Source organism: Zonotrichia leucophrys, chromosome 3 (assembly GCF_028769735.1).
Source record: "Zonotrichia leucophrys gambelii isolate GWCS_2022_RI chromosome 3, RI_Zleu_2.0, whole genome shotgun sequence".
Classification (NCBI taxonomy): Eukaryota; Metazoa; Chordata; class Aves; order Passeriformes; family Passerellidae; genus Zonotrichia; species Zonotrichia leucophrys.
The window spans coordinates 22,877,000-22,902,482 of NC_088172.1; the positions used below are offsets into that span (position 1 = coordinate 22,877,000).

Consider the following 25,483-nt stretch of genomic DNA (forward strand, 5'->3'; position numbering starts at 1 on the left):
TTATTCTGTACAACGATATGTGATAGCATTGGTAACTAATGGTCCTTTCAAAACAAGTAAGTAACAGGCTATTTTTTTGCTCTATGATAAAGCTGAGCTAATTATACCCAACTATGGAGTAATTTCTTAAGCTAAAACTCTTATTGTTTGTAGAGAATCTATACCATTCCTTATAAATTAGGGCAAAACTCCCACTGAAATGGGAGGTGAGGGGGAGAATTTATTTTACCTTGTGATTTATAACTCCTCTGATTTGTTTATACCTGATTCCTATTGCAATATTCTTCAAGGTGTAATGAAAGAAAGGCTTTTTATTCAGTATCCTAATACAGCGAAAATATAGCTTATGGGATAGGAAGCGTGGAGTAAAAAGAACAGGTTTATATTTAGGATTTTCACAGCAGAGCAACAAGGCTGTTTTTGAAATTAACAGCAAACTATAACTAAGTTTGTTATCTGTTGAAGGCATGCAAATGCCACAGTAGTAAGAAAGGGTTCTGTCTTGTTTCAAGTTCAGCATATAAGTACTTAAAAAAAAGCCTTGAAGTGATAAAATCGTAAGAAAAAAAGATAAATCAATTACCCATCTGGGAAACCAGCACACAACCATTCTTTTCCGGTTGTGATTTCATTTAAATTTAACAAACTCTTGCATTTACATGTGGTGATTTTATAGCATTGGACACTGAAAGTACATGTTTAGAGATAGGTAGAAGGCTTAAGCTATAAACTCTGTGGCCTTGGTGAAAGAAAAACATAAAAGCATTGATTGAATTTTTTTTTTTAATCATAAACTGTTTTAAGTGACTTCTTACTTACAGACCAAAGATTATGGGCATAACTACAAGAAAGCTGATGATTTAAGTAGCAGTAGTCAAAGATGACTTATTGGAAGAAACAGTGAAAATAAGGAATTTGGTTTTTTGTAGATACTAACTCTTTACTAGTTTGAAAATTTATTATTTCAGTCTTACAAAATGACACTAGATCATTTTTAGTAGCAATAAAAGGTTGAGGATTTCTTTTAAAATAAACTGAGTTAGTCTTAAGTATTTTCTAGCATTAAATAACAGATTTTACTGTAAAACTCATCACAAGGTCCTTCTTTGCCTTTAACAGTTACTCTCAGGTTGTGAAAATACCATAACCAAAATTTGTGTGAGCTAAACTGCCGCACCACCTTCCACCTGTGATATTCTGATCTTTATTGGAATGCAGTTTGCAGCATTGCCTTGAAGTTTTATGGGCGTATCTCTATTGTCTTTCTAGATGCAGGCTTTTAAGATCATACTTTTATAGCCTGTAAATATTTGCCTTTACATACAATATTTGCCTTTTTTGAGATCAGATTGAAGTTCAGATGCTTAAGAAGATGGAACGTCAGGACCTATGTTAGTGGTTGGTTCTCATTTAATTTTGGATAATTAACAGTTTGGTATCAGAAGGGGTTATCCCATAAAGCTCCTCACATAGTTCTGGAACCAAAGCTTACAATAAGGTCAGGAATAACTAGAGTTGGAAAGCAAATTCTGAGGGACACTAACCTTTGTAACTGTAGAGAGGCCTTTTGAATGGTATTTGTGTTTTCTTCAGGAAGGTGGTAGTTGTTAGGCATGGAGAAAACATGCAGAGATGTCATGCTTCTTCTGGACCCCAAAGAAGAAGAGTAGTCATATCTTTTTGCTTGAAAAGAGAAATTTTGTATTTTTTAAAAACAAACCAACCACAACAAAAAAAACCACAGACAAATACAACCCCCCCCCAAAAAAAAACCAAAAACGGCCAACCAAAAATCTTACCACCCAAACCAAAACAAAGCACTTGCCTGTGTGCCGAATTTTAGTTCTAGGGCATAGATAGTAAGATACACCTTCCCTTTGGATTATAGTTGTCCTAAAAAGTTTTTTCCCTTTTGTACCAAAATATTTAGTAAGAAAATGCTTGTAACCAAAGTAGGAATTCCTATCCCCCAGAACAATTAGAAAAGACTTTCTAAATATTTCCCCCCTTGAGGAACTTGATTCATCTGTTGCAAGAGCAATAATTTTTAATTTCAAAAGATGTAGTAAAAGATGTTTTTCTTACTTCAGCATAAAATTAAAGAGGGTCTAGATTACATCTTTATTACCTTAAGCCATTTTAAAGTTCCACGCAAGTAGTGAACCTGATTCTTGTGAAAGGCAAAGCATTAAAAGAGCAAATGGAGAGCTGAAAGCTCCTATAATAAGAGAAATTTTCCCTTAACTAAGGATATTTTGTGAATATGCTGCCTTAAAAATACTTTAAAACTTGCTGTATCACAGAAAAAAAAGTATCTGGGAAAAGACTGAGCATTTCAAAATAGAAATTGCTCACGTGGTTATGGGCTTTGGCTAAATTCTGTCCCAAGGTTTTGTTAGTTTTTGACCTTCGTTAGGGCCAGGTCTGCTTGCAACCAGGATTAATATAGTGAAGTCATGAGATTTGCAATTCTGTGATTTCTTTATTTTTTTGTTGGTATTTTAAAACCTCAGTAATTATTTCTAATAGCTTTTTAGTATATATTCAAAAGCAGCATGCATGCTTCTAACGAGAGATTTGTTAATTGTGGAATTGGCACAGAATGGGTCAGGTTGGAAGGGACCACAGTGGGTCATATGGCCCAGCCTCCCTGCAAGCAGGGTCATCCTAGAGCACAAGGCCCAGGATTTCACAGCCTCTCTGGGCAGTCTGTTCCAGTGCCTGGTCACCCACACAGTAAAGAAGTTCTTCCTCATCTTCAGGTGGGACTTCCTGTGCATCAGCTGCTGCCCATTGCCTCTTGTCCTATTGCTTGACACCACCAAGAAGAGCCTGGAAATGTTCTCTGGACACCCCATGCTTTAGATACTGACACACATTGATGAGGTCCCCTCTCAGACATCTTTTCTGGAGGCTCCCTCAGCCTTTCCTAGTATGAGGAAATGGCCTCCTTAGTCTCTGACCTTTTTCTTGGTCAGAATTATAACTACTTTTTATAAGACTTGGAATTTACTGATCAATATTTAGCATCTTCCTTATAAAAATGAACATTTCAGAGTTGCTGAAGAAGGATAATTGCATTCAAGCTAAATATATGTTAGTATAAATTGTGTTGTGCCACTTTTGATTTTTGCTTTTTCCCTAATTCTGAAAAGGGAATTTGAAATGCAGAGAGCCTAGCCAGAGTTTTGGATCTTGTGGAGATAACTTAAACTTTCCTTCTCCTTCATTCATTTAAGTAAGAAATAGTGAGGAATGTTACAAAGCTGTTGCTAGTAATAGGTTTTAGTTTTCTAAAAAAGCTGGAATCCATGTTATGCTATATAAATGGACAAAACACAATTGACTACTTATTAATTAAATAAAAATGTGAATGTCTTATCAAATGTGACCTATCCCAGCACTGTTATCCTCTGTGAGGAATTCGTGTCAAAATTCAGTACAGCTGTGTGATTATTTTGTGTTCTCCTTATTTGTTCCACTGAAGTTATTGATGCTGACAGTGTACTGCATTTGAATCATTGCTAGGACACCAGGACCTGTGTCCTTCCTCATACAAATCCTGTCTTCCTGCAGCCATTTTACTGTAGAAAACTTAAGCTAGTGACAGAAATGCCTAGGAGACAAAACTTGTCTAAAAAATATGCATGAACTGCCCTGCCTTTTAGTTGATCAAATTGATGAAGTGCTTATGGTTGAGAAATTAAATTCTAGCAGTACTTAATGCAATAAACAACTTTCGAGACTTGTTAAACAATTCAGCTTTGCTTTAGTTAATTACTTTGAAAAGCTGTCTATTGTGAATAAGTTAAAGAGCAATGGAGATTATAATTATTGTACAATAAAGTGTTGTCACACACTCTTACAGTCTTTTCTCAAGGGTTTAAAAATTCTCTCATTGCATGGTATGTTACAGTGCTATTGTGCTGTGCAAATGGGACAGATGTATGCAGGAGTTGAGTATTTGGCTGAAGATACCAACCCCTGGTGGCTCTGGTAAAAGTGGTGCCCAGCCAGTTTTACAAGCCAGTATAGCTATGTGCTTTAGGGGTGTGTAGAAATCTGGGGTTTAGGGGAGAAGGGAAGAAAAATTCCAAAACCCAGCCTAAAAAACCCAACCAATCCAAAATCCCACAACAAAAGCAAACAAAACAAAAAGGAAAAAAACCACCTTTTTCTCTGTTCAGACTGAGTGGGCTGTGTGTATAATATCTGTAACTTCTGTTTGTGACAGAAACAGTTCTCTTGTCTTCAGTTCCTATAGCAATGCTTTTCTGGGTTTTGGAGGGGTTGTTTGCTGCTGATTGACAGATTCCTTCCTTTTCCAGTGTTCTCATGTATATGTGCTAACTCCTCCTCTTCTACATGCTCATTGCAAGCAGCTTAGCTGTCATAGGGAGAGCTGCTGGTCTCTGTGAGGCTTCTGTGAGCTTCTGACTGAGCTCTGTCAGTAGCTCATCTAACAGTGTGTAACAGTCACCTACATAGAGGAGAAAATGCCAGCTTTAGTTCTAAGTGTTAATAAACTGCAGGAAAACTAATTATCATGGTAAAGGAAACAGAAAAATGGCTTGTTGAAGAACTTGCTAAAATAGCCTTGTTTCACCTAGAGATGGCTGATAGTACTGAATTGAATCAAACTGCAGTGTAATAATTGTGTGTTAGCATTCCTGCTGTCCACCTCGCCTCCTTGTTTGAAATCATGCTCAGTGCATTGGTGACAGGACAGGTTGTCTCACACAGCCTGCTCCAGTTTACACTGGGGAGTTTATCACTTACACTGCTATTGTCAAAATCATAGTTATTCAGAGTCAAATCCCATATTTTCTGCTGTTGCACAAGTTTACTTTCTACTTGTGTTTCCTATCAACTCTACCTTCTAACAATTTGAAAAGTGGAAATGTTTATAATGTGAGATTGGTACTGAACTATGTTCTGAGCAAATACTTTTCAATAATATTTTGTGCTTTGCCTTGTTTTTTACACAGATGAGAAGGGACTGTTACCAATAACTTCTAATTATGGAATAGAAAATGTGAGTTTAGAGGTGCAAAAGCTTTTAAACTTTAAATTTTGTATGCTTTTACTTTTATGAGCACATCTATTTATTTTCTTGTCTTGTTTCAGGTACATTCCAGTAATGACATAATGACTTCATCAGTGAGGATAATTAAATAATTGCAACTTAGGCATGGCCTTTTAGATTCAATGTTGTTGCATTTATTTTTTTTTAAAGGATTGATTAACAGGGATATATTTGGCTTTTGAGAAGTGTGTTGAACAAAGAAGATCTGCAGCAGGAGAAGTAATTGAGCTGGGTACTAGCATAGCATTAAGATAACTTTATGTTCCTGCTTCTACAGCTAGAAATCTTCAACATCTAATCGAAATATTGCATATAGTCATATACCAAGGCATATTTGGGACACATATACCCTTTAGCTGTATAATTTGTTTCATCATTACCTGCTATATTCAACTTTCAGAAAACAGATAACAGCAAAATTTTAATTCTACCATCTGCTTGTAGTCAGATTCACATCTGAAATGTGTTCTGTTTCTCGTTTTCCTCGATCAGTGGTTTTTCCATGCTTCAGTCTCACTTTGTTTTATGCTTAGTTTTCGTTACTTTTTCCAAGGAAATGTAGATATTTTAATGGTTCATAGGTAAAAAGCAAAAGAATCTTCCCCAAATCATGAGTGAGAACAAGAGTAAGAAGGATTTGTACTTAATCAGTTTTTTCTCTGTGACAGAAAATGTCTGCCTCAGTTTATTGACCTCAGTTTCCTTTTGAAGTTTTTGGTTTTTGAGTAGTGGAAGGAAAACACCATGATGAGGAAGTACTTCTGAGGATTTTCTCATTTCATTTTCTTCTTTCAGTGCTCTTGTCTAGTATCCTCTGTAATCTACACTTTCTCTTTTCAATGAACTGAAGAATTTCTGGGAATGTGGAGTGTCAGAAGGGAAGTAGTTATGCACTAGCTTGAGTTTCAGCTGCTGCAGGGCACAAGTGGTATACACCTTAAGAACTGGGAGCAGTTGTCTGTAATATGGCTAGGACTCTAAAAAATAACACCGTGGGAATTCAGTGAAAACATGCTTTGCTTGAATATCAAAGGATAGTGGACTTGATTTTGTGTAAACATAACTGAATAAAGTATCAGAAATTAAGGTCAATCGAAAAATTCAGTACTGCTGTCTGCATAATGTTGTGACCATCACTATTTGAAAAAGAGGATTGGAATAAGTGTATTGTACTACTTCCCCACAATGTTCTCCAACAGTTGCTGCTTAAGGATTCTCTGAGCCAGAGGACATGTACCTCTTAAATTAAAAGACTTGTCTTTTATCACTTTATTGCTTAAATGTATATAATTGTGTAATTTAGAATAGAACTTTAAATTTTGACATTTTATTTGACAAAGAGGGGAATTTGTCCTTCCATAAAGAATACCAGACATCTTCAGAATTAAAAAATTTCACAGCTCTGAACTTTGCAGAAGAACAAGCTTCTTCAGCATTCTGTTACATGTATTGATGCTAATGAAATATATGACAGTAAAAGCACAGTATTTGAGATAACTGGCTATCTGAAATTCATTCAGAAAACTTTTTTTTTGTATTTAGAAAAATATGGAGAATCTTTGGAAGGAATATATATTTCATCTTCTGTCAAGAAGTGGTCTGAGTGACTGCTCTTGTTTATTGCAATTTAGTAAGGATAATGAGGTAAGGTCTTTGTAGTAGTGTGGACCGCTTGTGTGCTAAGTCAGCCTGGGAACTGAGGTTGTTTGTACGTAATGTAGCACCTCGTGTCCCTGAGGTTACTTTATTGTACCTTGTAGAGTGAAATAGCTTGATGTCCAGGAACTTGGGTATTGTCTGAACAAAAATGAGTATACATTGAGGAGTGGGTAGGTATTTAGGTTCACTGGAACTGTACATGCAATTGAAGGGTGTTTTGATGTATTTACATTGATCAACGGGAAAAGTATTTATTTTTCTGTACTGTAGTTCAGGAGGACACTGAAGGTATGTACAGATAGTCACTGATACCTCCTTTGGTACACTTCAGTTTATGAGGTTTTTTGAAGGAGACGACTCTTGCCCAGGATTTGAATCCTTTCTTCATAGATGCTTGTCCTGCTAGTCAATGAAGGGAAAGTTATTGTGTACAGATAATGAGGTCTTTATGTTCCTTGGGAATTGTAAGAGTTTTGGGGTCATAGTCTCACTTGTATGCAATAAAAATGAGGAATAGCTATAATAGGGTCATATTCTAGCTTACATACTAAGTAAAATCATACTTTAATACAAAATTTTTTAAGGGAAATAACAGACCTCATTCAAGACTTATTTTTGTCTGGTCATATGTACTGTAACACTGCACAGAAAATGCCTACTACCAATAATGACTTTTGTAGAGGATATGACACTGAACTACTCAGATCTCATATTTGATTCAGCATCAATTCCTCATTTCCTGTGTAGGATGGTTTAGGAGTGGTACTCGCAAATTTAGTACTCCCACTAAAAAGAAAACCATCAGCTGCTCCCCTCTCCTTCTCCACTGGGAGACAAAAGGCAGAGGTCATCGCTGAAAAGAACAGTTTACTGGAAACAGCAATGAGATAAGAAAACAAACAGTAACAGCAACAATGCTAATAACAATAATGTACAAAGAGAGGGTGATTGACGTGCAAAATGTTCACCCCAGCCCAGGACACTGAAAAACAATGACAAACAGCTCTTCTGCCTGACAGGCATTCCCTGTGACTGGAAAGGAGCTTCTTTCTTGGAAGCAAGAGCCCTTGGAAGTGACCTAAGGTGGTACTGAGTAACACTGGTGTGTTGGCCATGTCCTCTGGGCAGCCCACAGCTCCTGGTTCAAGTACTCAGGTGGGCTCAGGCTACCCAGCAGCTTGTGACTACAGGCATGTGCCACTGCACCTGGCTGCTGTAAAACATAATTAACTGTCCTGGCCAGAACTGGGACACTGCTTTTCTATAAAGACCTATTTTTGGGGATGAACTTTTTCCATCTGTTTGGAAAAGTGATAACTGGGTGTTTCCAAGGGGGGTAATTTTGTGGAAAAGATCACAATCTTGCTAAGATTGGGCTAACTTACGTTGTTGTTTGGGGGAGGAGGGGGAGCTGCAGGATTTTCTAGCTTGACTTGGGTTCCCTGTTTGCTCTTAAGAGTTCTGCCTTGTGGGAACTTAACTTGAGTGAGTTTTCAAAGCTTTTTGAGTTGCAAAGAAGCATTTCACAGGTAAGACAAGTTTTTGTCTTGATTGAAAAACTTTACAGGGTCCTGGTGTCCAGTCACTGGCAGTGGGACTTCTTTGAGGGGAGGCCGGGGATGCCCTGTGCTGGGCACAGCCAGTTCCAGCCCACCCACTGCAGGGCACAGCTGAGCCCACAGCTGAGGCAGGGGCACCCAGGGGACACTTCTTTAAGAAATGAGAAAACAATCCCAAGGCAGGAAAGAACTAAAAGGAGTGGCAACAGTGGAAACCCTAGGGTCAGAGGAGGAGAAGGTACTCTGTTGTTGAGTAAATATTCCTGAAGGATGGCAGCCCATGGAAAGCCCCTGTGGGGGAAAAGTAAGGAACAGCAGAAACTTTGAAACATTACCCCCACCTCCTTGTACTGCTCTTTCTCTCTGAAGGAACTGGGTATGACCTGCAGTGAGAAGAAATAGGGGTGAAGTTGGGAGTGAAAAGAGCCATTGAGGAAAGATTTTTGTAGTTGTGGTCTCCTTGCTGTTGACCCATGAGCTGTCTTAGTCCTGTTCACCCCATTGTAAGCCAGCCCAGCCTCAGCCTGCTGAGGGGAGAATGAGTATCTGGTGTTGGGCTGCCAGCCAGGGCCAACCCAGCCCAGAACCTCAAAGTGATTCAGTCTCTGTCCAAGGTTTAGTCTTACAGCAGGCTGAGGACCCAGACTATGAACCTGTGCTCTGGCTGTGTCTGTGTCTGAGGTGTGCCTAACCATGCTTGGTGTTCCGGCAGCCTGGAAACTGTGCTAGTGCTAAGTGCCACCATTCTGAGCTGTGAGTAGGGGATAGTTTAAAGATGCTGAAAAATAAACTTAACAAAATGCAGAGGCTACCTGAGATGACTGACTGACTGGGCAGTTGACAATTCTGTATGGCTGGAAGCTTTACCTTCAGCTCCTTCTAAAAAGATCTGATACTGGTTTGTAGTAAGATAGTAAGAGATAACATAGCTGGCCAAGCAACTAACGTGCTTGGAGATGTAATGTTGGTAATGGCGTGGTGTAGGATGCCTGTCCCTACTCTGTGCACAAACCACCACACTGAGTTACATGCTGTGGATCCCTGTGTGGGGAACATGAATAGAAGCTAGAGAGTTTGAAAGCACTTATTCTGTATTCTTGGTTTGCCTTAAAGAAAAATGTTTACTCTTTTGGGGGCATTGTAAATGACCTTTAGCTATTGGAGCTTTTTTTCCCCCATAAAATAAAACTTCAGAAATGGGATTAATTACTTCTAACTAGTAAAAGGGGAGGATTCTTAAGTATCTCTAATATCTGTTAATTTTGTTAATCAAAAAACACTCGTTATGTCACAGTTTTATAAGCTCAGCCATTTTCTTTGCAGCAATGTTTGACTTTGTTTGACCGACACATCTCTTCTTGGCTCAAGGAGACTCTGGCCCCAGGCTACAAAAATCCAGATGTAGATATGGTAGCAGTTTGGTTTAACACACTTGCACTAGATTAGCGAAGATTAATTCTTGATTTATGAGCTTGCAAGCTTCTTAAAGATGCAGCTGGTGTGAATAAATATGTAATTTGGAGATTCCCATTTAAAGAGGTAAAATAAAAAATATAGTCTTGAGTCATCATTCATTTCCATAGAAGGATTTGTAACTGTTCTTCCTTGTAGGATTGTTGTTACAGATGGTTCCTCAAATTCTGTTATGTGTAACTATTTTGTCTGGAAGGTTATTATCTCAATATAGTTACTGCTTATATGATTAAAAGATTTGAATTTTTTAAGGCTATTGTAAATTAAGTTTAGGGTTTTCCTGATCATCTTTGTTTTACAAAACCTAAATAAAAATGGAAAAAAAAGGGAAACTTGAAATCCTTCAGAAGGGAATAACTTAAACATTTATACATCCTTATAATTTTAAACTGTCACTAATTAGCAGTTCATCATTAATCAACCTGAATGGGAAAGAAAAAAGTCAATGCAGGTACTTCTAGTTCAATGATTTGGCATCATCTACGTGGAAAGGATCTGCTGAAGAATTATCCCATGTTAATTTTTAATGGATTTTTTCCAAAATGCACAGTTGCTCTTCATCGTTCTCTATTATTTATTTCTTTCCCTTTATTATCCCTCTAAGTAAGTATTATCAATACTGGAAACTTTCTGGCTAATTCTAGAAAAAGATGATATTATTCTAATGTGTTTTCAAAACAAATTTATTCCCTCATGATGAAAACAGTAGTGTTGTTTTCAGAAGTACTTTGAATGCTCAGAAATTAATATTTGTTTTTAAAGTAGGCTGTCTGAGAAATGTCAGTGCATAGTTAAATTCCACATTAGAAATATAGAAGTAATTCTCATTAGGGATCTATCAGATGCAACCCCATTTTAAATATCTAGGAGTTAGTCCAACCACAGTTGCACATATCTACACCTCAGTGATCGACTTGGATCATCTGGGACCTTCAAACGAGTTTGTGGTGTAAGGAGGTTGATTGTGTCCACCTGCCAGAAATGTTTTTATTGTATATCATTTTAACAGCTAGCTCTGTGTTTTAAAGAGACAAATTGCCCCCAAAAAGGGAAGGCTAGTGCTGTGTCTGTGCTGGCTGAGTGTTAAAAAACCCAACAAAACTACAACAAACACAACCAAAGAAGCCCAACAATCCAAAATTAAAAAAACTTCACACTGAGCCATCTAAAACTACGTTGCAACATCTGGAGACACCTGAAATCCTGGCCTTCTGGAAAGGTTTTTTCTCACTGTGGTTGATCTTTGTTGTTGTCACTACTCTGTGCAGAAATAGTCTGACTTGGTGTGAACGGAGCGGAGATGTGTCTGTCACTTCTTGTCTGGTGAACAAATGAGGTTTCTACTGCTGCTCTTACAGCTACTTTTAAATACCTTTCAAAGGGGAAACAAATCATGCACAAACAGACTGCTACCATCAACACAAATAGTTTCCTATGCCGTGAAATAGTTGGAAAGCTGGCACTTCCCCTCCTGGCCCAGAAAGAAGTAGAGCAGGATGAGGAGGTGAGTCCTCTGGGGCAGGCACTGCTGAGGCTTAGTCAAGTGTGACTTTGAAACTTCCTTTATCTTTGCCCTTCAGAGAAGTATAGGCTGTGACTAAACAGTGTGCAAATGGGCAAACCACAGTTTGTGATTCTTTTTCTGTTGCTTCTGTCACTTCCTAATAAGCATCCATCCATCCATCCATCCATCCCTCCCTCCCTCCCTCCATCTTTTGTGAAGCAGTTCTTAAAGAAATAGTGTGCTCATGCTGAATAGGGGAAAAATGTTTAGTCTCTCTTAAAATATCACTGTAAGTGGAAGCTTCTTTTGAAGATAGAGGAGAAGATTTATTTTTCTGATACAATAGAAAAAAAAAATGCTTCTGATATAAAGAACTAACCCACGGAGTGTTTGATTATTTGTAGATGCAATGAAATTTGATGCAGTTTTCTTGGTCATAGGATAATTTCTGTGTTCCTCAGCTGACCTTCTGTAAGGATTTTCAAGATCACTTATTGCTGTAGTTGGAAAAACTTCAGAAAATCTGTAGTGAGACCAATATTGAGCCAGATACTTTGGATTTTCTTTTTTGTAGATAAGGATGCTACAGTTATGTCTCCAAGAAGAGTTTACACAGTGGATCTTCCTCCAGAGGGTTATGTTGCAGTTACTCCAGATGCTCTTAGTAATGCAGTTTCTGAAAACTCTGGCAGTAGTGCTGACTCAACAGGTAAGGTTGCATGGTTGTTACTGTAATTAATTTTTCAGAAGGGAAACTTCTTAGCAGCTCTTATCAAGTAGATTCAAACTGCAACAATAAAGCATTTAAACTGTTGCTGCCAGTGGGTGTCACTGTTTTGCAATGTAAGCACAATGAGGATGTGCTTCCCTATGGCTTCATTTCCATCGTTTGGGGTTTCTAGACTGGATTCAGCGTTTGGTGATAGCCATGAAGTGCCAGAGATCTTATTAAGTTATGTAGAACCTAACTTAGGACAAAGTCTTTAGCTCCTCCCACTCAAGTGACATGTGTACTCATATTATACCTGCTCACAGTCAAATTATTTTCAAGGATGAATGTTAGATAAAACTGTCTTACTATGTCTACCCTTGATGTTTTGAGGAATTCAGTAAGGCTTAACAATCTTTCAAATTTGCCTCTCTCAGAACAGGTGTTCATCATTGGAGTTGGTAGGGGGGGATGTATCAATCCTTTAAGGTTGAAAAGCTTTCTGGTGAGAAACTGTGACCATATAACTTCAGAAACAATATTTGATGTTGTCAAAGGATACAAGAGAAGAAGCACAGAATCTGTAAAGTGGGTTCTAAGTTGACCTCAGTTAAATACATGGTTTTCTGAATGACATTGCCAGAATTCAGTTGATTCTGTCTGCCTTTAGAAAGAAGTGCCAAGTTTAGACAAGTCAAATGAATTTAGTTTTTTCAATTGCTGTGTTCCTGTGGATATGTTTGTCCAGAATTGTGTACCACTGTCATTGGCCACTAGCCAATTCTATAGCAAAGAAGATACCCAGGTAAGGCAGCTGAAGTGAAACACCTGATAAGCAGCAGTTATTAAACTACAGTGTCAGTTTCAGCCTGGAGATTGCCTTAAATGCAAGGAAAACCTGGGATATAACTTGCAGATATAGAAAGGCAAATTCTGCTTGTCTTTGCAAACAGTACCCACAGGGGTGAATTTTGAGCTTGGAAATTTGGTCTATAGTCTGTTCTGAGCTCCAGTCAGAGTCTGAGTAGAAGTAAAGCTACCAAAGTAGCTTAAGGGACTGAAGCAAAATACAGGATGAATAAGGGCATGTCAAGAATGTTCTTCCTTGGTGTGCAGTGGTTTAAAGACCATTTTTAAGTGACAAAGAAGTAACTTTATCAGAGTAACATAAGAGTAGATCTTGATATCTTGAATCATAGTTTTTGGATTATGAATGGAAAGATGTTTAATTTAGAGCTTCTAGGTTGTGCTCTTCTCAGTTACATAGGATTCATGTTTGTAATCCAGAAGCTGTTTCTAGGTTACCCTTAACTCTGTTTAGTTGTAGAACTGTCTTTGGACAGTTCACTGGGTTTCTCTTTCCCAGCATGTCAGATTCAAGCTGCTTATTCTGATCTTGAAGCATCTTTTCTCTCTTTCCATGCCATATAATTTCTGTCTATTGTTTCATGTACTTTCCTTTCAGATATTAGAGGAATGCTTCCTCTTCTGTGTTTTGCTGATAAGACTAAATTAAGTCTTATAGTACTTTGTAGGTAAATTCAGTTTTATGCAGGGATTTAAGCTGCTTTTAAATAAAACACTGGCATAGATACTGAACACTGCAGAAATATCCTTACAACATTAGCATGGAATTTTTGTGGCAAATTTACTCAGCTGCTGTTTAAAATGTATGAATAAATCAGATTATGTGTGGTGCATATTAGATGTTGCAGTGATATAGTATTATACATAATTAGATGTTAGATACATTGCAAAGCAGTTAAGCAGAACAGAATTTAGGGTTGGGTTATATTGTCTCTTTTTAGAGTCATATAAATACCTGCCTGGTTTTACAGTGGATGAAGTATTGAACAATGGCTTCATTTGCTCATTTTTTAGATTTAATATTTTCATGTAGTATTTCAAAACCAGTGTACTCAACCATGATAGTAAGTAGACTTCTGGTGTTGCTTAGTGATAGCATTAACTGTTGGATGGAGAATGCTCTTACCTGATCCCAGCTTCACGGTTCAGGAAGAGTAAGTTTTGGGTTTTAGCTGCTTTTTAAACAGTTAACAAAGGATCTGGAATTCTGGGAGACTTACTTTTGGATTGGTTTGTTATTTGGCTTTGCACTTTATCATTGAATCAAGAAAAAACAAATTTGAAGTGAAGGTATTTAATCTGTGGCTCTTTTTGCAAGGTTTGTTTGATGTTGTACTGTAGATGTTATTCTTACCAGGTATTTGCTTAAGTATTTTTTTCAAACCTCCTTATAGGGAGATTTTTGTTACATTCTCTTTTTTACTTGCTGTAGTGTTTCACAACCCTTTATTGATAGATCTTTCTTGCTGCAGTTTAGACCCTTATTTGTTTTGTCTAAATAAGGATTGCACAATTGGAGATGTGTGCTAATCTTGCAAGGGTGAGGGGACATGGTTCACTTTACTTGTGTATGTCATTTAAGCATACATATAAAACCTATTGCAGGATAAAGTCTGTAATTTCAGGTAGTGCTCATAAAATGTTAAAGGAACATCTTAAACACACTATGGATTACTTAGTTTGCTCACCTAGGTTTAGTTGTATTAGATCTTTTTTGAAGGGATAAAGGAAAGCTCTAATGAGAACCTTTGACACTGAAGGAAAAAGAGGATGCATGGATGACTGTATGTATGAATAATATATATATATATATATATATATATATATATATATATATATATATATATATATATATATATATATATATATATATATATATATATATATATATATATATATATATATATATATATATATATATATATATATATATATATAATAAATCTGTTATGTTTAGAATGGTGCCAGGTATTCCCAAAGGATCAGCTCCATAAAGTGAAGCTGAGATTTGGTGTATGCATTGTTTTAATCCTGATACTATCTATATGATATATTTTATATGACAACAGGTAACCTTCCACTGTTTCCTAAAAATGTAAGCATATTGTTTATGTACTGGATAAGAAAAGGTTCCTGTGTCATCCTTTTCTAGCCCAGAACTAAGGGGAATTAATGATATGGAAATTCAATTTAAGAAAATCTGACTCAAAAATTAATTTCATTGTTTACCAAATTTTCATTGTTGTCTCATGAAAATAATATGACTCTATTTTAGGATTATAATTTTTCAGTTATGCATCACTGTGATTTGCTGTGTCCTCTCAATAAATTAAAGAAAGCAAATATGACACGATCGTCAAGAGAAATGGATGTGCCATGGCTGATGTTTCTTTGTGGTAAATTGCTGTGTGGAAGACCGAAATATTCAGTCACTAAAGTATGTATTTCAATATCAGCTGCTTTTGAGAAATGGTTTAGAAGTTGAAGTTAATTGAAATTATAAAATAATTTCTTATCAGCTCTAAAATATGTTTGGGTTTTTCTATTATTATTGTTGTTTAAACTGCTTGTTCCATTACGGTTGATGTTGTCAGGATGAAATTAATGATGTCCAGAATAGCTTCTGAACAAAAAGGGAGAAGAAAATTCAGGTAATCTCTTATGTGTGAAGCCCTAAAGCAGATAGCCTCCAGAAGTAATGAGTTAAAACATAGAATGAGAGGCATGTAAAGAAAGGCCTAGCACTAGAACACACGGAGAAAGCACAGCACTAGGAAAACAGAGCAATAAATTAGATAAAAGGTAGAGCATCATGACAGGAGAAGAGATAGGTATAGGAGAAACTAATAAGCTAAGCAGGTTTAGAGCCAGCGATGTCAAAACGACCCTAAGGGTTTTGCCAAGCCACGGGATCTAAGCCAAATACACCGGGAATTGACCAAATTAGGAAAAGAGTTCAAAAGTTTAAAGAGGAAGACTCATCAGAAAGACCCCGTCTATGATGAAGGCAACAGGAACGACCACCTGAAAATTCCCCAAAAGAGATGTCTCCACCTACGCTCCGCCCACGCTCCGCCTACACCACGCCCCATATGAATATGCATGATTATGTATCTGATCTGATGTAATCCTATACCCAAAATTGTATATAAGGCTTGCTTTTGCTATGTGAACTCAGAAATCCATTTTGTGATTTCTCCGACGCGTCGCTAATAAAAATACCTCCTGCTTAATTGACTTAAGCTGAGTCTGATTAGGCAGTCACTCTGCCTGTTTGGGGCAAAATTTGGCAGCATTTCTGGCGACCCAGATGGGACCAGACAGGAGATCCAAGCCTTAAGGGTCCTCTCCCGAGCCGAGTCTGGGGTCGGGGTCTTCTGGGCGCCTCTGACGGCTTTTCGTCGGGAGAAGCTCCTTCCCTGGACCGGTGCTCTCGGATGGACGCTGGCTGCATCTCCTGCTCAATTAAGAGGTATTTTAATTGCCTATTGGCTTTAAGAGGTATTTGAATTGTTTGTTGGTTTTAGGATAAAGCGCTTTGTTTAGAAAACGAGGGTCAGACGTGACCGCTCGCAGGGTAAGCCGGAGGGACGCCTCGGTAAAAATCCCTGATTTTACGGGTTAAAGTCCCGTAAATACGGGTTAAAGTCCCGTAAATACGGTACGGGTTAAAGTCCCGTAAATGCGGGTTAAAGTCCCGTAAATACGGTACGGGTTAAAGTCCCGTAAATACGGGTTAAAGTCCCGTAAATACGGTACGGGTTAAAGTCCCGTAAATGCGGGTTAAAGTCCCGTAAATACGGTACGGGTTAAAGTCCCGTAAATACGGGTTAAAGTCCCGTAAATACGGTGCGGGTTAAAGTCCCGTAAATACGGTACGGGTTAAAGTCCCGTAAATACGGTGCGGGTTAAAGTCCCGTAAAAAGAGTACAAAAGGAAACGACTAGGTTATGGCAGAGAAGAGTTGAACTTGGTATCTTTGGTTTGTTTTGCTGTATGAGAAATTGCCTACGGTTCTTTGAGAACGAGAGAAAGATGTGTTAATTGGTGGTTTTAGATGTGTTAATTAGTAGTTTTGTGTTTGTTTTATGTGTCCGTTGTAAAATCTTATAGAGGACGCTTTTATTACTTTCTATGTAAACAGATTAGAAATGTATGTGCATGAACTTGAGAACCCGGTATTTCACGGTCTATCAGCGACCAAGGCCATAAGGTAAGAACCTTTCACTGTACGAGTGTGTGTGGAGTAAGTGAGACGCAGCATCGCTGCGAAACGAGAGCGGAGTCCCGATCCACATTTCCTAGACAAAGCGAATGGAAATTGTGTGAATGAAGTGTTAAGGTATATTGGCATATAGTACTTGTAGAAAAGAGCACGAATACCTAAAAGTGATGAATTTGTACAAGTTGTAGGAGCAACAGGCCAACCAGAAAAAGCTTACTTTTTGAAACCCATTAAATACAAAATTAGGAAACAAATGGGAATACATCAGTTCCTGTATTTACCAAATTCGCCAAAGCCCTTATTGAGAAGAGACCTATTAGAAAACCTAGGAGCCATAATAAAGTTCAACAAGGACAAATTAGAATTTCAAGTAAACGATGAACAACTGATTACAGCCCTAAGCCTAACAATCAGTTGTGTAGAACCCAAACCTGAGAACCACAATTTCGAGCGAATCCTGAGCAAGACTTATCCATTGGTATGGGCTACAGATATACCTGGAAAATCAAAACGAGCGACACCGATTGTTGTCGAACTTAAGGTCGGGGCAAGACCGGTGGTAAGAAAACAATACCCTCTGAGGATAGAAGACAGAAAGGGAATTGAGCCCATAATCAAAAAGTTTTTAGAACTGGAGTTATTAGTAGAATGTGAATCAGATTTTAATACACCGATCTTGCCAGTAGAGAAACCTAATAGAACGTATAAGCTCGTTCAAGATCTAAGGGCAGTAAACGAAATAACCAAGACATTACACCCGGTGGTTGCTAATCCATATACGCTTTTAACTAAGCTAAAAGATAGCCTAGCCTGGTTCACCGTATTAGATTTGAAAGACGCATTCTTCTGCCTTCCCTTAGCCCCCGAGAGTCAAAAGATTTTTGCCTTTGAGTGGGAATCAGTAGATAGGGAGAGAAAGACCCAACTTACCTGGACACGGTTGCCCCAAGGCTGGTCTAACTCGCCCACAATCTTTGAGAATCAGTTAGCCAAAGAATTAGAACAATGGGAAGGGCCGCCGGGAGATGGCGCTCTCCTGCAGTACGTAGACGACCTCCTAATAGCGACAGTGACAGAAGAAGAATGCATTGAATGGACTATTTCCTTGTTGAATTTCCTGAGTTTAAGTGGATATCGAGTCTCTCAACAGAAAGCACAACTGGTGCAAAAGGAAGTGGTGTACCTGAGATAAATCTCCAGAGGACAGCGATCCCTGAGAGCAGCCAGGAAAGAGGCCATCTGCCAGATGCCCAAACCAGAGACGGTGAGAGACCTGCGCGCCTTTCTGGAGATGACAGGTTAGTGTCAGCTATGGATCTACCAGTATGAGATACTCGCTAAACCATTGTATGATTTGCTAAAAGAAACCAAGAATGTCCTAGTTTAGACTCCCGAGGCGGAAGGGGCCTTTAAGAGGCTGAAGCAGGAGCTGATGAGAGCACCAGCCTTAAGTCTCCCAGATGTGTCAAAACCATTCTGGCTATTTTCCCATGAGCGGCAAGGGATGGCCCTAAGAGTACTAGCACAGCAGTTAGGACCACACAAGAGAGCTGTGGCCTACTTCTCCAAGCGATTAGATGAAGTAAGTAAAAGATAGCCAGGCTGTCTAAGGGCAGTGGCCGCAGTGATAATTAACATAGAAGAGGCCAAGAAGTTTACGCTGGGCCAAAAGGTGACTGTGTTAGTATCCCACACTGTGTCAGCTGTGCTAGAACAGAAAGGCAACCATTGGTTGTCGCCTTCCAGATTTTTAAAGTACCAGGCCATCCTGGCTGAATCAGATGATGTAACCATTCAGGTAACTAATATTGTAAACCCAGCCTCATTCTTAGAAGGAAGAGCTCCAGCAGAACCCATCGAACATGACTGCCTGAAAACAATTGAAGCCGTCTACTCCAGTCGCCCAGATCTCAAAGAAGAGCCGTTCGAAGACGCAGACAACTGGTTTTCAGATGGCAGCAGCTTCGTGAGGCAAGGAGTAAGAATAGCTGGCTATGCAGTCACCACTACAGAGAAGGTAATTGAGTCAAACCCCCTGCCTGCAGAGACTTCATCTCAAAAAGCAGAGCTGATAACCCTGACCCGAGCCCTAGAATTAGCAGAGAACATGCAAATTAATATATAGACAGACTCTAAATATGCCTTTTCTGTCGTACATGCTCATAGAGCCATCTAGAAAGAAAGAGGACTGTTGACTACACAAAGAAAAACAGTCAAACATGCAGAAGAAGTTCTGCGACTGCTAGAGGCGGTCCAACTCCCAACACAGGTGGCCATAATGCATTGTAAAGAGCACTTGAAAGGCAATACTATTCCAGAAATAGGGAACAGGAAGGCAGATACAGAAGCTAAATTAGCGGCCATAAGAAATAAGGAAGCGGAAATAGCGGCCCTAATACCAGGGGAGCTAGATATCAATATCCAGCCAGATTACCAAGAATCAGATCATAGGTAGATTCAAAGGAATAAGGGCAAAATACTAGAAAATGGTTGGGGTCGATTAGAAACAGGACAGTTAGTGATACCAAAAAACGTAATGTGGCAGTTTGTGAAGGCAGAACATGAGAAGGCCCATTGGGGCCTAGATTCGCTTTACCAATATTTGCAGACCAGAATAGCAGGACCAAAATTATTTACTACTATAAAACACGTTACGTCCCAGTGTGAACGGTGTCTGAAGAACAACCCAAACACAAGAACCAAAGTACACCTAAGAGCTATAAACCGAGGTAAATTCCCAGGTGAGATATGGCAAATTGATTTTTCTGAACTCCCAAGAAAAGAGGAAATTTCGGTACCTGTTAGTATTAACTGACACATTTTCTGAGTGGCCTGAAGCATTCCCCTGTAAGACAAATAAAGAAAGAGAAGTAACTAGAGTACTGTTGAATGAAATTATTCCACAGTTTGGAGTACCGAAGAGCATTTCTTCAGATAGAGGTACACATTTCTGTGCAAAAGTAGTGAAAGCAATAAGCAAAGCATTACAAATCAATTGGCAATTGCACACGCCCTACCGTCCACAGGCCAGTAGGCAAGTAAAAAAGATGAATCATCTTATCAAACAGCAAATTGCTAAAATATGCCAAGAGACTAATTTGCAGTAGTATCAAGCTTTGCCTATTGCTCTGCTGAGACTGAGAGTCAAGCCAAGATCGAAGGAAAAGTTAAGTCCTTTTGAAATTCTATATAGTAGACCTTATGCTATGCAAGCTGTAAATGGAGATGTCATAGACCAGATTGGTAATCAATACATTTACGATTATGTAATTGCGGTGGAGAAACAGTTTGATAAGAATGCTGCTGTGATGATAGAGCACCAACCTAAGCAACCAGATTGCAAATTGCATCCGTTTAACCCCGGTGATTAGGTGTATGTTAAGAATCTTTTAAGAAAACCCCTACAAGAAAACTGGGAGGGACCTTTCCAAGTGCTGCTGACTACCTTCACCGCAGTTCAGATCAAGGAACGACCTACGTAGATCCACTATTCACGAGTCAAGAGAGCTCCAGAAAACAAACAAGAAGAGATTAAACCTGCCCTAGATGTACAGACTTCTGAGTCAGCTGTCTCCGCAAGATCACGTGAGAATCCAACATAAACTAACATTGACTTTGCCAAAACCTTTATCTCTCATAGCAGAATTTAATGCCGAAGCTAGAGCTGCATTGCGTAGCACGCCAATACAGTGGACAGGGTGGGTTGAAACATACAGTCAACAAAGACCTGACCCACAAGACCCTATTCACGATCAGCCGTGTTTTGAGTGTGGAGAAAGAAATTGTGTGAGACTAATTGGACAATCACACTACACAATTTGAGAGGGACCATCAAGCTTGGTAGCAACTAGTGAACTTCACCTATGAGCCTCAACAAGAACACATTGAAGCTTATGTCCTCACCATTAGTGCGGCAGAAGATAGAGCTATCTTTCCCATCCTCACTCTAAAGACAACACACCAAGAAGTCGTTGTTAAGCCAATAAACCATAACGTCTGGGCCAGTTATGATTACACCAAAAATAAGTGGCAATCGGTTAGCACAGAAGCATGCATCCCTAGAAGACAATTAGGCTATGTTTGCGAAAATGCTGTAGTAGAAGCCGAAGATTTATGCTTAGATGCTGAAAATAGTATATGTACCTTAGAAATGCTTCCACATAATAGAACACAATCACAAGTTTACTATATAAGAAATGAGTGTGCTTGCGTAAGGACAGCTTGTGACAACGTCACTATAGATAATTGCCTAGAAGAGACTAACAATACTAACTTTTGTGTATGCAACTTTACCAAGATCATAAGTTGTGATTTTCATTACACTGTCCCAATAACTACCCAACAGCTAATAAACGCAAATTTCAACCTATATCAAGAGATACCAAATTACAAATAGAGATAGACGTCAAAATTCTCAAAGCAATGCTTGCACACCCTGAAGTAAAGAAATTGGTGCAAAAGGTGAATCAAACAACTAAACGAATGGTATGGCAGATAGAACACAATTCAGAAAAGATAAAGAATGTCCTGACCGAAGTAGAACAAGTAAGCCAGCATCACTAGTGAGACATCTTTACAAGATACTCCCCAACAGCTACACAAGTCTTCCATTACCTGGTGCACCCAATGCTAGTAGTAATTGTAGCTTTGTTATTACTAACTCTTACAAACATTTGTTTGTGGTGGAGACTAAGAGGCATAATGAAAAGGACCCAAATGATTTGAGCAATAGTACGAGCCTATCAGCGTCCTGTAAGACCAGAACTTGACGAAAGAATTCGTAAGTTACAAGAAAAAGGGGGGAAATGAAGCCCTAAAGCAGATAGCCTCCAGAAGTAATGAGTTAAAACATAGAATGAGAGGCATGTAAAGAAAGGCCTAGCACTAGAACACACGGAGAAAGCACAGCACTAGGAAAACAGAGCAATAAATTAGATAAAAGGTAGAGCATCATGACAGGAGAAGAGATAGGTATAGGAGAAACTAATAAGCTAAGCAGGTTTAGAGCCAGCGATGTCAAAACGACCCTAAGGGTTTTGCCAAGCCACGGGATCTAAGCCAAATACACCGGGAATTGACCAAATTAGGAAAAGAGTTCAAAAGTTTAAAGAGGAAGACTCATCAGAAAGACCCCGTCTATGATGAAAGCAACAAGAACGACCACCTGAAAATTCCCCAAAAGAGATGTCTCCACCTACGCTCCGCCCACGCTCCGCCTACACCACGCCCCATATGAATATGCATGATTATGTATCTGATCTGATGTAATCATATACCCAAAATTGTATATAAGGCTTGCTTTTGCTATGTGAACTCAGAAATCCATTTTGTGATTTCTCCGACGCGTCGCTAATAAAAATACCTCCTGCTTAATTGACTTAAGCTGAGTCTGATTAGGCAGTCACTCTGCCTGTTTGGGGCAAAATTTGGCATCATGTGTCTGTAGCATCTTGATTCACTTAAAGGCAGCCATTTCAGGAAGATTTAATGGTGTTTAGGCCTGTGTTTGTTTTTAAGAGATGCTGTTATGAATCATATGTTGACTACTTACATTCTTGGCAAGTGGTTGGGAATGTGATACTTCACAGAAGCACACCAAGGGAGCAATATGTTTAAAGCAGCTAAGGTCAGCAGCAAGAAAGGTAGCACCAGTTGTGAAACTCCAACATTATGGAATCTTTTTGTAGCCTTCAAACCAGAGGCCTCATAAGACCATTTAACTTAATCTTCTGTGCCTGTTAGAGAGATCTTACCCCATGTCATGTTCAGCACTTAGTGTTTAGAAGAAACCAAACCAAACAAAAAAAAAGCTGTTCACATTTCAAAGATGTCACAGAGGCTCCACTGCTTTCTGGTGCTAACAGTTAATTGGTCTTACTCTATTGAATAAAAAAAAAAAAAAATTAAAATTGCTTTTTCTGCCTTCCGCCATTGAAATGAAGGGCCTCTATTAACTAGTATTTTCTTTCCACAAAGAGGCACAGTAATCAAGTCACCATTAATCTTCTTGATTAAACAGGTTCACTTGTGCATTGCTCTAAGATATTTACTTCAGTCCTCAAGTCATATTTGTAGGTCCTTTAGGTATCACCATTTTCACAGCATCTTTTTAAGAATATAAATTCCATGACTGCATGTAATATTAGTGTTTCTTTACCCTTGAAGAAACTAATACTATATTAATGTTTTAGATATGTGTTTGAATTAATCAGAGGGTGTGATAGTAGACAATAGTTACAAGAAACAGTTAATTAAAAAAGTCTTCTCCTTTAATTCCAAATCAGCTCATTCATATATACAGTTATGTCAGTGATATTACAGTAAGTATTGTTTGTGTAGGGCTTCTTAACTGTAAATCAAAATGTTTAACAGTACTCAATGTTACTTATTTCAAATAAAAGAGTTCAGGAAAGAATTCAATATGAAATAAACAAAGGAGTTTCAGAACACTTACAATTGCTTTTCTGAATCTTATACCTGAGAGAAAAAGCTATAAAAAACCTCCTGCAAATCAGGTTATCTTATAGTGCCTTCTGTCAGCTGCTCCTGCACTGGCTGTCCAGGGTCTTGTGGCAACTTCTGTGAGAACATCCAAGGCTTATAACAAGACTAATTGAGGGAATAGTGGCAGCTCCAGAGTAAGGATCCTGCATTTGCAAACTAAAAATAATAGAATTCTTTCCAGTTTTGTTCTTTTTTTAATAGAATAACAAGCCTTCTAAAGGATTCTTATGAACAAAAATCCTATCTAATTCATTACTTCTCTAAGTGTACCTGAATAATGAAAAATGCTACAGTACAGTTCTTAGTATAATAGCCAGTGTTTTGCTACACAGGTGAACCAAATCATATTTCAAATCATAGCATAAATAAGTGAATGGGATTGATATACAAAGGTGTAGCTTGTTTTTTACAACTTGCTGGAAAGAAAAGGTTTTACTGTTCTGCTTTCAGCTACTTCTATAGGTTAGCTTCTCTTTCCTTCTGTGATTAGATCTCTTAGCATGGGTCTTTCCTTTTCTAGTATGGGTGGCATGGACATGCAGGTTGAAAACATACTGTGAAAGAATTATTACTTTAAAAAGTTTATTTCAATAATTCAGCAGGGAAGGATTATATGATAGTTTGGGCTCTTTTGTATTTCTAATAGTTAGGCTAAGTCTTTATAATTTTTATTGATTACTTCCCCTAGCTAATTTTGGGTGTGCTGGTTTTAATTCTCTGCCAGTTTGGATGCCACTGTTTAGTATTAAAACAATATATCTTTGCATGGTATAATTATATGTGATAACATTCTGTAGTTTAGCTTTGTCCTTGCAGAAATCAGTGTATTGCTCCCAGTTTGTGAATGGCAGATTTTTCTGAGCCGTCAACAACTTCAGGAATTCTCATGTGGCTGTCATCATCAGAAAGCAAACTGTCGTAACAATGACACCTCTGTTGAGGTTGTTACTATGAGCTTTTTCAAAATGTTGTGGTGTTTAGAGATTAATCAATAGCTTGGAAGTAGAGATGTCTGTGAGGTTAAGAAACTTTCTTCTCTACGGCCTGTTTCTTCTTCAGCTTAAATGCACTTGACATTTTGGAATCAGTTACAGTGAAAGATGCCACAAACAAGTAGAGATCTAGGACAGCTGTAGCTGAAGATTTCTGTACTTAGATGTTTTTTCCTTCAATATCCTCTTGGCAGACCTTGTATTTGTTGATAGATGGAATGACATTCCTTAATAGATAAAATCACCACAGTTTTCTTTCTGAAATTGAATAAGATTAAATAACTGTTTTTATTTCCAGAGTTCAGATAAAGTTTTAATAATTTGTTAAATCTGGCTTAATTTTTTAGAAAAAACAGAAGTTTAGATCCAGTGATGTTTTTATGTAGACTGACATTGTTGTGAGTTGATTGCATCACTGGAATTATATTAAAAGTTAAGAAAGACTTAAATCAACTTCTCTAATACCGCTTTGGAAAATTTTTGATTTCTTTTCTATCTGAACAGGAGAAGATTTCCTTTTTAAAGTGACGCCTGATTTAAGAGTTGTCAAGAATTCTAGTTAGGAGTTTAACTTTTATCCTACTTAATTTTAAGGAATTAAGTGATTTAAGTGTATGCTTGAAAGAAGATGCTTGTGGATGTACTTGCATTGCAGAAGCTGACTTAGTGTAATGCTGTATTCTTGGAAATATTTCTAGTGTACTGAGTGTGATACAAATTATAAACATTTAAGGTGTAACTTGGCAGGCACTCAGGAAAACATCTCCTGACTACCAGTGTCCTGGAGTGGTGTTACAGGCAAATTCTGTGCTCTGTCAAGCAGCCAGCTAGAGTGGAGTAATCACTTCTCCTTATTTCTTAGCAAACAAGTTTGAACCTCCTGAAGGTGAGTGTAGAATTCAGCA

The 25,483-nt window shown here is 38.2% G+C and overlaps 1 protein-coding gene across 1 annotated transcript in view; it reads left to right on the forward strand.

Annotated features, from left to right (window-relative positions):
* Positions 1-25,483, forward strand: part of ERICH1 (glutamate rich 1) — a 74,152-nt gene that overhangs the window by 17,880 nt on the left and 30,789 nt on the right. Inside the window, exon 3 of the mRNA XM_064710126.1 lies at positions 11,856-11,990. Within this exon, the coding sequence (XP_064566196.1) occupies positions 11,856-11,990 (135 nt within the window). The remainder of the gene's footprint in view (positions 1-11,855; positions 11,991-25,483) is intronic.